This window comes from Nicotiana attenuata, unplaced genomic scaffold, assembly GCF_001879085.1.
Source record: "Nicotiana attenuata strain UT unplaced genomic scaffold, NIATTr2, whole genome shotgun sequence".
Classification (NCBI taxonomy): domain Eukaryota; kingdom Viridiplantae; phylum Streptophyta; class Magnoliopsida; order Solanales; family Solanaceae; genus Nicotiana; species Nicotiana attenuata.
In genome coordinates this window covers 187,695-204,023 of record NW_017671664.1, presented here as the reverse complement: position 1 = coordinate 204,023, position 16,329 = coordinate 187,695, and the positions used below count along the sequence as shown (strand labels likewise).

At 37.1% G+C, this 16,329-nt stretch overlaps 1 protein-coding gene across 1 annotated transcript; it reads right to left on the bottom strand.

Annotated features, from left to right (window-relative positions):
• Window positions 1-1,795: 1,795 nt before the first annotated feature.
• On the bottom strand, window positions 1,796-4,080 carry LOC109209577 (dof zinc finger protein DOF2.1-like). Its single transcript, XM_019372885.1, has 2 exons — window positions 3,776-4,080; window positions 1,796-2,989 (listed from the first exon to the last, which is right to left on the bottom strand). Exons 1-2 carry the CDS (start codon window positions 3,806-3,808, stop codon window positions 2,132-2,134), a joined length of 891 nt encoding a protein of 296 aa, XP_019228430.1. The 5' UTR covers window positions 3,809-4,080; the 3' UTR covers window positions 1,796-2,131.
• Window positions 4,081-16,329: the final 12,249 nt, after the last annotated feature.

The window sequence follows — 16,329 nt, the reverse complement described above, 5'->3', positions numbered from 1 at the left end:
CACACACACATATATATATATATATATATATATATATATATATATATATATATATATATATATATATATATATATATATATATATGACAAAAAGCTGACATAGATGTTATGGGTAAAATTATCTTTTTTTTCTCCGAAATTTTGTTCACATCTTAGATCTATAAATTGACTCATCTCCATAAAGGACCCGAATGAAACCAAAGTTCATGTTCGATTTTGAATTAGAGACGTTAAACATAATGAATCGACATCAACTATAACCCCGAGCCTTCCAAGTTAACGATGCGAGTTCGATTTCCATTAACCGTTCTATATCTATTTATTCTATATATTTTAATCTATTCATTCAATCAAATTTGGTTTATTAGTATTAATACATCAATGAATGTACAATTCCAAAAATTCTTTCACATCCGATATCTATGATGCAATATGTAGTATGAGTCTAAATTACACATTCAGCTGATTTGAAAGCCATCACCGATTTATTACTGTTCAAGATTACAACATCATTGTATCGGATTTCAACTGGGCGGTGGATTGCTGGAAATTTTATCACATCAGAAGAAATAAGCAGTTGGTTGGTTTATGTCCCAAAACAAATGGAGTAGCAAAAACAATGAATTTGGCGTCTATAAGCTTTCACTGCTTATATTGAGAAAATGACGTGACAGCACACTATTCATACAGTCAAATGACATGTGTGAAGATCTTATGTTGAAGAATGCCTCTTTTCTCCTCTAAAATGTACCAGAAAACAAGTGAAAATTGAAAAACTATAGAAAGAAAAATTAAATGGAAGAGACAACAAGTTCTCTATTAACATGGATATAAAAACGCAAATATATTACTACTTTTTTTAATGTCATTTGCTGAATTGACTGCCCCATAAAATAGAGATTGATGGATTCAATTTGGTGCAGCATAGTCAAATAATGAAACCTGAGAACCAGAAAAAAGATGGCTCATTTAATATTTAACAGCAACGAGATTAGAATGTTAAGTTTGAAAATAGATAGGTTCGAATGGGTTTGGCACATATATAGAATATTATCAAGTTTGTCCTCCAGAAGAAAAGAAACTGCCCATTGGCAATTCTCAGAAACTGTTGAAAACATTATACTCCATATATATACGGGACATAGTAAAATATTGTAAATACTGTCACGCTGAAATCTCAAATTGGATTTGGTCGAAAATCAATCCCGAGATTGGTGCTCATGCTTCACTCAAGTTCGATAGCTTAAAAGAAGAGAAAAGCCTTGCAAAACCTCATTATCATTTAATTATTCCATCATATAATATTCTTTCTAAGATCTACATAAAAATAAGAAACTATCATGATAGCATATCTTGAAAACAAGCTACACATGAAATTTAATAATCTAACATCACGTGCAGACAAAATAGGAGTATATAGCTTCCAGCCACCTTCTTAGTGAGTGAAAGAATTCAGAGAGTTCAGACTAATTCATTAATCAAATATGAAACATCAATGTCTGATTCTATCAATCACAGGCACTTTCCTTAAACAACAATAACGACCAGTAATATTTCACAAGTGGGGTCTGGAGGATAGTGTGTACGCAGATCTTACTCTACTTAATAGAGAGGCTGTTTCCGATAGACCCTCGGCCCAAGAAGAAGAAAAAAGACAGTGGAGCAGTATCAGCAACAGAAGTTAGAAAGATAATACTAGCAACGTAATAACCAGAAAATAGAGAGAAAAGCAGACACTTTCCTTAAACAAACCAACAAAATTTCACACACCACAGTATGTCTGTCAGGAGCTAGATTAAAGAAGAATAAATCAACTTTCATTAGTTTTTCAATCCATAAGGAAGAGACCTAAAAGAGACATCCCAAATATTTTTAAGAAAAAAAAAATTAGAGAGAGAGAGATATGATTCAGGTGAATCAAATCTCTTTACACAACTCAAGATCATTAAGTTAAGTTTCAACTCTGATCTAAGAACAAAATTCTTTCATCTTTTTTACCTAGCAAAGACTGAGCGAAAATAGATAAAAAATAAAATAAAAAACTCTTGGTAATGAACCTTCTCTTTGGTGGATACTGCATAGAGAGAATCCAGATTAATCAGCCAGTGAGCTAAAAAAGTAACTCTAACATCTACATGAGAGGGCTATTGAGAAGTCCATGCCAAGAGTTACCACCAACCCCATTCCATATTCTCCTGCTTGAATCAAAATCAGTACCCATATTTCCATCTCCATTATTTATCTGCCATGGAAATCCCCACAACACTCTGTTGTCACCTTGATCTCTAGACATGTTGCACATCTCTTGTTTTACAGTTGTCACTGTAGTAGCTGTTGTTGTTGTTACACCACTACTTATTTCTTGATCATAATGCATACTTCCCATTTCTTGATCACTTACATTATTCACCCCCATTCCACCATTTTCCACATGATGTCCCATATTCCCAACTCCATAATACAAATTTTGGTGAAATCCATTTGGATTTTCAAGAAATCCACCTCTAAGTGCATCAAAATAACCACTTTGAATTTCAGAAGGGGCAATGTTAGTCCCATTACACATCATTGAAATATTATGGTTTTCAATTCCCAAGTTCCCATTTCCTTGTTTTTGAAGTCTAGCAAATGCTAGGCTTAGATCAGTAGAATCATGGGACATTGGTGTAGTGAGAGAAGAAAGTGGATTATTAGGGTTAGTGTTGATTGAATGATCTTGACTAGTACTTCTTGATGAGGACCTTTTGTTCTTCCTACAGCCTCCTCCTACTGGAACATTTCTTAGTGTCCCTCCTTTAGTCCAATATCTTCTGCATGATTTGCAAAAGTATCTAGGTTGAGAGAGACTGTAGTTGTTGTAGTAGCAGAATTTGGTGTTGCTGGAATCACATCTTGGACATTTCTGTGCTTGCTCAGGAGGCTTTGGCTTCTTGTCTTGCTGTGGCTTTGTGCTCACCAACATGCTTTCTAGGGTTTGAGAAGACAGTTCCTGAAAAAACACATTAACTATAAAAGATCAGAACTTGATATCACTGGGGAAAAAATTGCAACTAAATTGTAAAGAACTAGTACTAGTATATTTCTTAAAGTAGAAAAGGAAACACTTGATTAATGTTCTAACTTCTAGTTGATATATGAATGCCTTAACTTTACATTCAAAAATATAATCTTTAACTTGAAAAGCAACATAGTTTTCTTAAGCAGACTGACTTTAAATTAAAAAATAAAGTGTCAGCTAGCATATCTTTGTTCCTATGGCTACAATCTTGAAATAAAAGAAATTTACAGAAATTAGTAAAAGTATAAGGTTGTACAGTACTAGATCTCCTTCCAGTTAGGACTTTGGCACAAATTATGAGTAGTTCATTTATTTGGGGGGGGGGGGGGTTTTGTAGAGTAACTTTTTTGGGTAATTAATAGACCATGTCTATATATTCAAGTATATATGATTCTTTGTTTCTGATTTTACTTTCTCCCTTCAGAACTTCAAATGGATTGTATTTCAAAAACTGCTTCTTCTCAATTAATTAAGATGGTTTCCAAATAGGAGAATGACAACTACTCCTGATGTGAACCAAAAACACTTAACAAGACTCAACAAGTGAAGAAAAACGGCAGTTTCTTTTCACATGTAAATTAGTAGAAGTGAGACAACAAAGAAAAAGAAAAGAATAGAAGATGAAAGCCAAGTGACACAACAAAGAATAGGAAGAAACCGTCATTACTACTACAAATACTACTCTTATATGCATCTACCTCACTAATTAATTTTTACCTGGTGAAGATGTTGTGCAGTAGAGGGATCCATCAATGCACAATTATCTCTCTCTGAACAGCCTAATATAAATTTTAATTAGAGCTTAAAACTGATCAATCCTCCAAACTGGTTTTATTTTTGGGGGCTTAAGTAAGACAAAAGACAGGAGTAAACTAAGAAACTGTTGAATAGAAGCAGAAGACAAATTTGAATTGCAAAGGAAAGGAGAGGAAATGATGCAAAAGCCAAGAGAACAACTTGTGTTGTGAGTGCTTCTCTCTCAAAACTCAATATATATAAATGTAAATTAAGGAAAGACTGTGTGGGGCTAGCTAGGGAGTGGGGGGTAGGGGTGGGGTGTTGCTTCATTTCATGTCTTAGTGTGTTTGTGTGTGAGAGAGAAAAGGATAAAGAAATTGTTTAGTAAATGATTTACAAGTCTGTACGGGAATGTGTGTGTGTGTGTGTATAGGCGTTTTAGAAGGTACTCCGAAATAGAGAAAGCAAAATTCCGAAATAGATAAGGAACGACGTGTAAGGCTTAGGTCTGTTTTTTGGGACATAATGGAGTGGAAATAAAACTGTATATGGGTCCCTTCGTGCTTCAATTATATGGTCCCACTTTTACACTTCTTTTTTTTTTTTTTTAAATAATTGTAATGTTTAGATTAACTAATACGTATCTCGACTAATGTTGCCGATATCTATTATTTTGGATAACCTTGACCATCAAAACTGGAATAGATAGAACATGAGACTTCACGGATTTGACTCAGTTCATTGACCATTAATTCCCACTATTACACTTCCTACAAAACTTAGTCTCACTGGAAATTTTGTAAGAAAAAAAAAACGACACCATTTTTTTTATAAATTTAAAGATAAATAAAACGAATATATATTGATTAAGTAATAATTAAACGATTACACTGTGTAGGTAAATATGCGTTATGTATTTATCGTCCCTCCTTTCTACAGTAAGTCGCCAATTGCTCGCAAGTTTTTCTTCTTGTGATTCTATGCAATGCATATGGAATTAAAATGATGACTTTCAGATGTTTTGGTAAGACTTTTACAGGCAAAAAAAATAGATAAATAAATAAATAATTAATGAGCATGATTGATCGATGATCTCATTCTTTGTCCCATTATGCAAGCTCACCTTGTCTTGCACTTGCTCATGTCATTTCAGTTATATATACAAGGACTTATTTTAAAAAGGAAAAAATAATTGGCGTGCAGGTTGTTTTAATATCACAATTCATATATGAACATATACCCTCATCCCGAAGAACTTAAATAGCGTGGAATTACCGAAGTTAAAACTTTAGAATTAAAGGACGCTTAATATATTTTAAAGATAAAATTGCTGAAGCCTGAAGGATATTACAGATTCTTTTTCTTTTTGATTATTTTCGTCCATAATTAAGTATGGATTTTCAACCTAATTAACTTGGCTTTTATTTAAGCTTTTGGCACCAAACAGGGGCGGATCTAGATCAAACATTACGGGTTCCCATGAACCCAGTAACTTTTGCATAGATCCTATAGTTGTACTAAAAATTTTATTAAAAGTATAAGAATATTTGGCGTGGAATCCAGTTCGTTGGTCCAGTTATGTAAATTAACTTGAGATTGTTGTAGGAACCTATAAGCTTAAAATTCTGAAACCGCCTCTGCCCCAAATAGTACAAACAAAACAAATAAGAAAAGAGCATATATAAATCAGAATCTTTGATGTGGGCATGCAATAGATATGAAGATGGGAAGATTGAAGAGAATGTTGGCTGCATAACATAAATATGGTCCCAACAGGCAACAGAAACCATATATGGATGTCGAGTGGCTACAACTTAAAGGTTTTATTGACATGGACAATTGATGATCATAGGATGAGGCAAAGGCGGTCATTTGATCAGTTGGAGACATCTACTGTCTACTGACAGAGAAAAATGCACTAGTATATTGTTTTTCATGCTTAACTGGAACCACTTACCACCAAACATCCGAGTCCCAACTCAAGAGTCAATTACTCAAATGGTAATTTAACTATTTAAAATTATCTCCTAAAGTTACTTTTCTTTCGTTTGTAACAACAAAATCACTGAACTATGCATATTGCACTCAGAAGGTCACTCAACTAGAATTTCCAACTTTTAAATTGCCAAATACCTATTTTACCCTCTAAATTATAAAAGTTTATCTTCTTTTTATTTTTCTTAAACTTGTTAATATTATAATTTTTCCCTTTTTAATTTATATTATGGACTTACCTATAGAATAAATAAATATTATTTATAAATTAAAAAAATAAAAAGTATTTAAGCATTTATAATGCTGGAATAACAAAATAATGAGCATAGTAAAAAATTAATTAGAATAATTTGTTCGTAATAATAATTTTAGTATTAACAACAAAAATTCAAAAATTTACTTACACAATTCAGAATGAAAGAAAATAAAGGTTGTAATATATATATTCCATGCACATAATATAAAAATAATAAAGGTATTTTATAATATACATTATATACTCTTAAAAATTATGCTCAATTATATATATATATATATATATATATATATATATATATATATATATATATATATATATATAGACACACACACACACACACACATGCAGGACTTAACATAATAAATTTTACCCTATACAGATAATCGCCCTACTTTCCGGTGACATAACTTTGTGCTGTCGGAAAGTTGGTAGAAACAAATAATATAATTGAACATAATTTTCAAGAATATATAATGTATATTAAAAGCTTTAAAAAATAAAAAGAAGGTAAATATTTATAATTTAGAGGGTAAAATAGGTATTTGGCAATCCAAAATTTGAAAAATTAAATGACCTTCTGAGTGCAATAGGCATAGTTCAGTGACTTTGTTGTTACAAACAAAAGAAAAGTGACTTTAGGTGATAATTCGTGATAGTTAATAACCATTTGAGTAATGGACTCTCAACTCAACTACAAGTCTCTGCTTAAGTGACTTGTCCTTATCAACCTTGGTTTTGATGACCACGTGAACCATTCCTCCATTGTGAATTTAGGACGATTTTGTGAGTGCAATTAAATATATTGCTTTAGACTCAAATGATGTATATAATTTAGGACAATTTTGTGAATGCAATTATCTAAATGAAACATTATGAACAATCTATTAATTCTTGGATCCACCTATGTGAGCATGCACTATTCAAGGTTTCAAGGGTACGACAATAATGCAGAATTTGTACGCTTTTTCAGTCAATCTAGCACTGCAATTTATTCAATATTAAGTATGAATTTATAATTTTAATATTAAATGTGTTAACCCTGCGTATGGCAGACTTTGTCTCCTCTACCATCCGACATGGCAAAAATCCACGACATATATACCTGACCTAGTAATATTATAGCTTGGAGGAGGGAAAATATTGACAGCGAGTATAAATACTCACAACATTCAACTTGAATTATTTATGCAAACGATCTACAGTATTTATCTGTATTCCTCACTTAAAATTGTAGCTTTGCAATGTAGTGGCAGTAATTGTTAATCTCTAGCTATACTACTCCTAATAACAAATCGTTACAGTGTAGTGAAGGAAAAGCAAGGGTGATGTGTACCTCCAAATGATTATTGTAGACCTCAAGCCGCGAAGTTAGAATTTGAAATTTATGTTCTTGTTACAAAACTCATAGCTCATCTTAGTTACTAGGTTTTGCAATGAAATTTATACTCAATTAATAAAATTTCTCCTAATAAAAATTAATGGGTTAATCCAAACCCGTACCAAACTCTAGCTCTGCCTTATTCTGCATGGCAAGTGAAAATATGCTTAGAGAGCAAGGTGTAGAGCTTTAGAGTTTGAAACTTTGAGAGCGAGATGGTTTCACATATAATGATAGTGTAATTATAACAGTACAAGCTAGTTCCTCGAACCATCATTTTCCTTCTTTTATGCTTCCCAGAGTTAAGTCATTACAGGAAAAGTATACTCTGTATGACCGCCACGTATCCTATTGTAACTTGTCAGTGTACTGCTGCCATATAGGTGTGAGCTAATTTGTGCTTGAAGAAATGTGTTGATACAAATATACGCAAATTTTATCCAGATTCATACTCATGTGAAAATAGCCCATGCCGAATCTTAGAAAGACAAGTAGCGACATTGTCGACCTAAAATCAGTACTCTCTGCTACCACATCTGCGGCCAATTTTTCCACCTTCTGCCATGAGCATTTCTTGCTCATCATACTGTTTGGACAACCAGACATTCATGTTTCTGTATTGGTCAAAATTTGGCGACTTGGCAACAGTGGATAAGCCAGACCGCGGACGGGGTCGACCACGATGTGATAATTGAAGGCTGCTCTCGAGAAGACTGATGTCAAAGACGGGCAGCTGAGATGAAGGAATAACAGTAGCATAGGTTCAGATATGGATATAAGGAATATTAACTTCAATATTCCTTATTTTGTACTTTTTTAGGATTTTTAGGGAAATATCCCTTATAAATAGAAAGAGATAGAGAACAAAAAGGGGATCTTCATTTTTTATGAGAAGAAAAATACTCTGTAAAAGGTTGACCTGAGAGAATTTACTAAAGTTGTCTTGTTCATTGAATACATTATTCAAGCATACATTTTTTGATTCTATATTCACAAGATCCAAAGATCCCTGAACTCTCTTTTATTCCCTTCTTTCCACGCTGCTGTCAGGGGAAAGAACCATCCGAATCTTGCAATAATTGGGTAGTAAATTCCCTTTTGTTATGCTTGTCACATTTATCTATATTTGTTGCACATTTATGGTGTTGCATTCATGAGCATTTAATCAGCTCAAACATATTAGCTAACGACGGTCATTTCGTCCACTTCATTTAATATTTGGTCTAGATTTTATTATTGTTAACTAAGATTCACCCTTCTTCTTATCATTGATTGATTTAATTAAAAGGTTTAACACTTTTTGGTCAAACAATTTGGCGTCGTCTGTGGGGAGATTTTTAGTTAAAAATTTTAGTTTCTTCTAGGTCATAAAAAGGGATAGCCACCTTTTCCTCGTTTGCATAAAGTAACAATGGCAGGAAAAGGAGATGCAAGACAGAAAGCAATAACAGGTGTCACTACGAACATTTTGAACACTATCAACGAGGATGGTAGGGAAGACAATGAGAATGTGACGCCACGCGTTACGCCAGGAGCGACTCACCCCCTCCTCATGAAAGTGTAACTGCATCACGCGAACGGGGAGATTCCACGTCCACAGCTGAGGAAGCGCCACCAGCAGTGAAGAAATTATTGGAAGAGTGGTTGACAAGTACCCTCAATGACTACCGTTCAAAGAGCGAACCAAAATGCCGCGCCGGCAGATGTCATAACAACCACCGACGAGCGACCAGCTCCCCCAGTAGGTAACACTCACACCATTGTTGATGCAGGCAATGATGCACTGACAGCCATTTTAAAGAAAATGGAAGAAATGGAAAACAAAAATAAAGCACTCCGCGACCAGATGAGAGAATATCAAGAAAGGATCGATAAAATACCGGGCGCCCCGAAACTGCTACCAAAACGAGATGTTGGCCGATGCATCGAACAACCGTATAGCGAGGAGGCGGCCCCACATGCCATACCCAAGACCTTCAAAATGCCACCATATTTGAAAATATATGATGGCACCACAGACCCAGAAGACCACATCATTCACTATGTCACAGCAGTAAAGGGTAACAATCTATCAAAGAAGCAAGTACTGTCAGTATTACTATAAAAGTTTGGCGAAACCCTAACCGGAGGATCCCTAACTTGGTACTCACAACTACCAGCACGGTCTATAACAACGTTTGAAGAAATGGGTGATAAGTTCATCACCGCCCATGCCGGAGCTAAGAAAGCGGAGGCCAGGGTGAACGACATATTCGCCGTTAGGCAATCGCCAGGGGAGGGACTCAGGGACTTACTCGCTCGGTTTAACAGGGTGAGGATGAGCTTACCAAACATATCGGAAGGAATGGCGGTGGCAGCCTTCCAAAACGGGTTGAACAGAAATGGGTCAAAGGCAACCAGGAAGTTGTTAAGCAGGCTCATGAAATACCCTCCCACCACTTGGGAAGAAATTCACAACGCCTACTGTGCCGAGGTAAGAGCAGACGATGACGACCTTAACGGTCCAACCCAACTTTTAACGTCTATCCAAATAGAGCCAAGGAAAGACCGTCGTAATGACAGTCAAAGAGATCAGTCTGGACCACGCCTCAACCGAGATAGGCATCAGCCCTATGTCAGAACCACCATTCCACTATCCCCTCGACATTTGGAAGGGTCGTCCAGGACGCACACAGGGACTCCGCGAAACGAAAGAGGTATGCCCCCACTCTTATCCGCTCACAATTTTTGTGTTTCTCCTTCACAAGTAGTGTACGCACTAGAGAAGCTTGGTACGAAGGAGAAGTGGCTGCAAAAAATGAAGTCCGACTCCAATACTCGAAAGTCGAAAGTCCTTTGTGAATTTCACCAGGAGCGGGGTCACAAAACCAAGGACTGCATAGCCCTACGGCAATAAGTGGTTAACATGCTGAACCAAGGGCACCTGAAGGAGTTAATGAGTGACCGAGGACGAGCCAACTTTGGCTGCGGACGAGAACAACACCAGGGCCCTCTAAAGCCGCCCTCTCATGCTCGCACCATTCAAATGATCATCTGTAGAGGCGACGAAGCAGCAGTCAACCACATAAAATTTACCACCACACACAAGCTGAAGCGGTCAATCACTTACGATCGGTATGATGACCTCGAAGAAAGTATCATCTTCGATAAGTCAGATACCAACGATTTGATTTTTCCTCACTCCGATGCTCTTGTCATTACTTTGCGTATTTCAGATACTATGTTAAAAGAATAATGGTAGACGACGGAGACGGCGCGTGTATTATCCATCCTCGAGTGCTCTCACAAATGCGACTCGAGGACAAGATACAAGATAGTACCACATTGCATAACACTAACGGGTTTTAACAATGCAGTTGAACGAACCTCAGGAGAAATAACACTGCCCGTCCTGGCCAGAGGCATCACCTTAGAAACTACGTTCAATGTCATGAACCAGTACACGGCTTACAACGCAATCATAGGACGACCGTGGATACACGCCATGAAGGCTATCCCGTCCAGTCTGTACCAAGTAATCAAATTCCCTACCCCGTGGGGAATATCCAGCATCCGAGGCGAACAACGCACAGCCCAAGAATGCTACCGCATCGCCCAAGATTGCACATTCACTCAACAACTAAAAGGAACAAGCTTAGAAGCATAGCAATTAACGAAGTTAGGGTCCAAACCCGACCATCGGAAAGACGTTATTAAGGACCCCGATATCGTGGAGGCCGCAGAATCGACAATAGAATATCTCGATCCCGTCCAACTGGATAGCAGTGACAACAACAAAAAGGCCTATATAGGCCATAAGCTCTCCGAGCCAGGTAAATTTCATAAAGTTTTAACCAATAATGCGGATCTGTTTGCTTTTTCCACGCAGATATGCCAGGGATTCCGAAAGACATCGCCACGCACAGAGTGAACGTTAATCCATTCTACCCCCCAGTACGCCAAGCGAGAAAAAAATTCAATGCCGCAATCAACGAGGCCGTCAGCGAGGAAGTGGATAAACTATTCGCTACTGGCTCCATCCGAGAATCAAAATATCCTCAATGGGTTGCCAATGTAGTCTTGGTCAAAAAGAAAAACGGGAAATGGCGGATGTGCGTAGATTTCACGGACCTAAACAAGGCCTGCCCAAAGGACTCCTTTCCCCTGCCTCATATCGATCAGCTCATTGACACAGTGGCAGGGCACGAGTTGTTGAGTTTCTTGGACGCCTACTCAGGCTACAACCAAATCCTCATAGAGGAAGAGGATCAAGAGAAGACTACTTTCATCACCAATCAAGGAACGTACTGTTATCGAGTCATGCCATTCGGCTTAAAGAACGCAAGGACAACTTACCAAAGATTGAAAAGGAAGGAAGATCATATCGACCATCTGAAAGAAGCCTTCAAAATACTGAGGCAGTACGGTATGAAGCTGAAACCCGAAAAATGTGCTTTCGGCGTAACTTCAGGCAAGTACATCGGGTTCTTGGTATCCCAAAGAGGCATCGAGGTCAATCCCGACCAAATCAAGGCCATTGAGGGAATATCCGAAGTGTTAACCAGCAAAAATAGGTACAAAAGTTGACAGATCGCATAGCTGCCCTGTCAAGGTTCATCTCGCGATCCTCCGACAGATGCCACAAGTTCTTTTTTAAGTGCTTAAAAAAGACAACGGGCTCTAATGGAATGCAGAATGCATCGAGGCCTTGAGAGAATTCAAGGCGTACTTGTCATCTCCCCCGCTACTCGCCAAAGCAAAACCCGGTAAGCGCCTCCTTATATACTTGGCCGTATCGGAAGTCGCAGTAAGCGCAGTATTGGTCCACGAAGATAAAGGTACACAATCTCCAATCTATTACATCAGAAAAACTCTCGTCGACGCCAAAACGAGGTACCCTCACCTCGAGAAATTGGCGTTGGCGTTGGTCGTAGCTTCACGAAAGCTTAGACCCTATTTTCAATGCCACCCTATATCAGTGGTAACGACCTTTCCCTTGAGAGGTATCCTGCATAAACCCGAGCTGTCAGGGCGCCACGAACAGCGATAAAATCGCAGGTACTCGCCGACTTTGTTGCCGATTTCAGCGCCAAAATAATAACCAAGGTCGAAAAGGAAATTTCACGGACCTCGTCCGAACTGCCCGACCTATGGATCCTAGGGCTGATCATTCGGATCGGATATCCAAAATTCGAACAGATCCATTCAATTTCGGATTTCGGATTGGATTGAATTTCAGATTGTGTTTATTAAAATTTTGGATTTCGGATCGAATTTGGATTGGTATATTTTAGTCCGATCCGATCCGAAATCCAAAATTATTAGGGTATGTATATATACTACACTTTAATTTCAGATAGTCAGTACTTCCTTTACATCAACCTCCAAGTTATTACCTTTACAATTGCTATATTTAGCTATATTGGCACCATAGTACTCTCATAATTGCATAAACATGAATTTTTCTTAATGTATTTCCTTTTTTACAAAGAAAATATACATATTAGTTTAACTTTGAACGGGATGGGAAAACTTCTAAAAAAATGAAACCCCCATCTATTTATAAGGGCAGGGTGGCACAAGAATCGAAGCAAAGGATTGTCAACGGCACTAAAACCAAAGCGGTAGGCACGCAGACGTTGTCTCGGGAAGATGCGTAATGATGACGCGCGTGGCTATGACGTCACCCCAAGGTAGCCACACCAATCACAACTTCACTAGGTGTGTTATTCTCTCCACCTCGGTCGACCCGACTTATTCAACACAACCAAATTCCTCCGAAATGGAGGCAAATCAAGTCCACTTATTGAGGGCGTCCAGGACCACGACCTCAACAAGCGGAGGGACTAAATGTATTGGTAAAAATTTGGCGACTTGGCAACAGTGGATAAGCCAGACCGCGGACGGGGTCGACCACGGTGTGATAATTGAAGGCCGCTCTCGAGAAGACTGATGCCAAAGACGGGCAGCTGAGATGAAGGAATAACGGTAGCATAGGTTCAGATATGGATATAAGGAATATTCCCTTGAATATTCCTTATTTTGTACTTTTTTAGGTTTTTTTGGGAAATATCCCTTATGAATAGGAAGAGATAGAGAACAAAAAGGGGATCTTCATTTTTTATGAGAAGAAAAAGACTCTGTAAAAGGTTGACCTGAGAGAATATACTAAAGTTGTCTTGTTAATTGAATACATTATTCAAGCATACATTTTTTGATTCTATATTCACAAGATCCAAAGATCCCTGAACTCTCTGTTACTCCCTTCTTTCCACGCTGCTGTCAGGGGAAAGAACCGTCCGAATCTTGCAATAATTGGGTAATAAATTCCTTTTTGTTATGCTTGTCGCATTTATCTATATTTATTGCACATTTATGTTGTTGCATTCATGAGCATTTAATCAGCTCAAACATATTAGCTAACGACGGTCATTTCGTCTACTTCATTTAATATTTGGTCTAGATTTTATTATTGGGATGATAAATGACCTACTTAACTCAGTGGTTAGAGCACTGCTTTCATACGGCGGGAGTCATTGCTAATTCCTGTAGATGTATATTTGCCAGGTTGCCCACCTAAACCGGAAGCGGTTATAGATGCTATAACAAAACTTCGTAAGAAAATATCTCGAGAACTCTATGAAGATCGAATTAGGTCTCAACGAGCGAATCGGTGTTTTACTACCAATCACAAGTTTCATGTTCAACACAGTATTCATACGGGAAATTATGATCAAAGAGTTCTTTATCAACCGCCATCTACTTCAGAGATCCCTACGAAAATCTTTTTCAAATACAAAAATTCAGTATCTTCCCCCGAATTGAACGAAAGGTACAAAATAAATCAGATTGATAAAAGTACCATGTGAAATCTTCGGTTTTTCCCCTTCCTCGATCCCTATCCCATAGGTTAGGTACAGTGTTTGAATCAATAGAGAATCTTTTCTTCTGTATGAATCGATATTATTCCATTCCAAATCCTTCCCGATACCTCCCAAATAGTGGAGATAGTCGCACGTAATGACAGATCACGGCCATGCGTTGGTAGAGGAATCTTTACATCGAAACTTCAGAAAGAAAAAGAATGAAGTGAAGGATAAACGTAATTCATATGAAAAAGACCAATTAATTCATTACAAAAAAGAAAATGATTCTGAACTCTATTCATTAGCAAACCAAAAAGATAATTTTAAAACTAAGATTCACCCTTCTTCTTATCATTGATTGATTTAACTAAAGGTTTGACACTTTTTGGTCAAACAATTTGGCTCCGTCTGTGGGGAAATTTTTAGTTAAAAATTTTAGTTTCTTCTAGGTCATAAAAAGGGACAGTCACCTTTTCTTTGTTTGCATAAAGTAACAATGGCAGAAAAAGGAGATGCAAGACAGAAAGCAATAGCAGGTGTCACTGCGATTAAATGACTTCCTTATCTACTAAGATAGCAAATGGGGAGCACATGCAATTTGCAAATCCACTAAGGAATGATAAGCTAAGAGACCAATCAAAAGAAGATATTATTGAAGAGGCAAAGACATAGCTTCTCTTTCAATATAATATTTTCTCTTTCCCAAAATTGCCAAATCAAGAAGCAAGATTCTAGCTAGGAGCTGGAGGAAAATCCTTGTTAGTTGTAGCAGTAGTATTTGTCACCAAAGTAACCCAACACCAATAGCAAATATTCTAATCTGTCAGTAGCATTTTACAATAAATAATCATATCATGGAAAAACTATCGATCAATCATTGATCCCACCACTCATTGATTATATTCGGATCCTATGAAAATGTATTTTGCCGCCTCCTTCATTTCAAAATACATATTATTATTCTTTATCAGACATACTTTAATAGAATAATTAGTATAAAAGATACTACGTCATTAAATTATTCTCTTTCTTAAATAACTAACTAGTGATTATATATCTTCTTGGAAACTTAAGAAATGAATTAAAAATAATAGTTGATATTCTTTTATTTTTTATAAGAAACAAATTAAATATTTTAGACTATTTATTTTTACTATGATAATGATGAGAAGGACCGAAGTGGTATAATTCTCCTTGAGGAATTTGGAAGTAGCGTTCGAAATATTTTGCAATGGGGAATGAAAACGGGAGAAATTCAAAAATAGCCAGATTTACCACTGGTCGTTGAAAAATAGACAAGTTTCAAAAGTCATCGAAATTTAGCCACTTTAAATCTGAGCGAAAACACTGTTCAAAATCCGGAAAAATACGCCCGCAAATTTTACGGGAGTTCCATCATAAGTATGCTTGAACTCCCGTAAATTTTACGGGAGTTCCAGGATAACTATGCTGGAACTCCCGCAAATTTTACGGGAGTTCAAGCATAATTATGCTGGACTCCCGCAAATTTTACGGGAGTTCCAGCAAGTATAATTGTCCAGTATAATATACTGGAGTTTGGAGCACTGGTGCTCCAGTCTCCCGCAAATTTTACAGGAGTTAGCAAAGTATACCGGTCCAGCATAATATGCTGGAGTTCGTACACAAATGCACCAGAACTCCCGAATATTATACTGGACCGGGCCCTGTTGCAGCAAAATAGTGGTTATTTTTCATTGACTTGATAAACGCTGGCTATTTTTCATTGACCAGTGTGAAAACTGGCTAAACCATGATATTTTAACAATAAAAACACTATATACAGTGACCATAGAGAGTATGAAGGTAAAGAGGAACAGCAAAACAGGTGAAAGGCCAAATACATACACAGCCCATTAAACTTGGCCCAATATTTCATTTGGGCACTCTAACTAACTCTTGTTTCATTTTGGCCCTTCAACTCCATTTTTTTTGTTCCACTTTAACACAAAATTTTTTCCCCCGGGTAAAAATGTAGAGCGTGCAAATACCCAACTGCTACCCCCCATCCCACTGCCCTCCCCCCCCCCCCCAACTT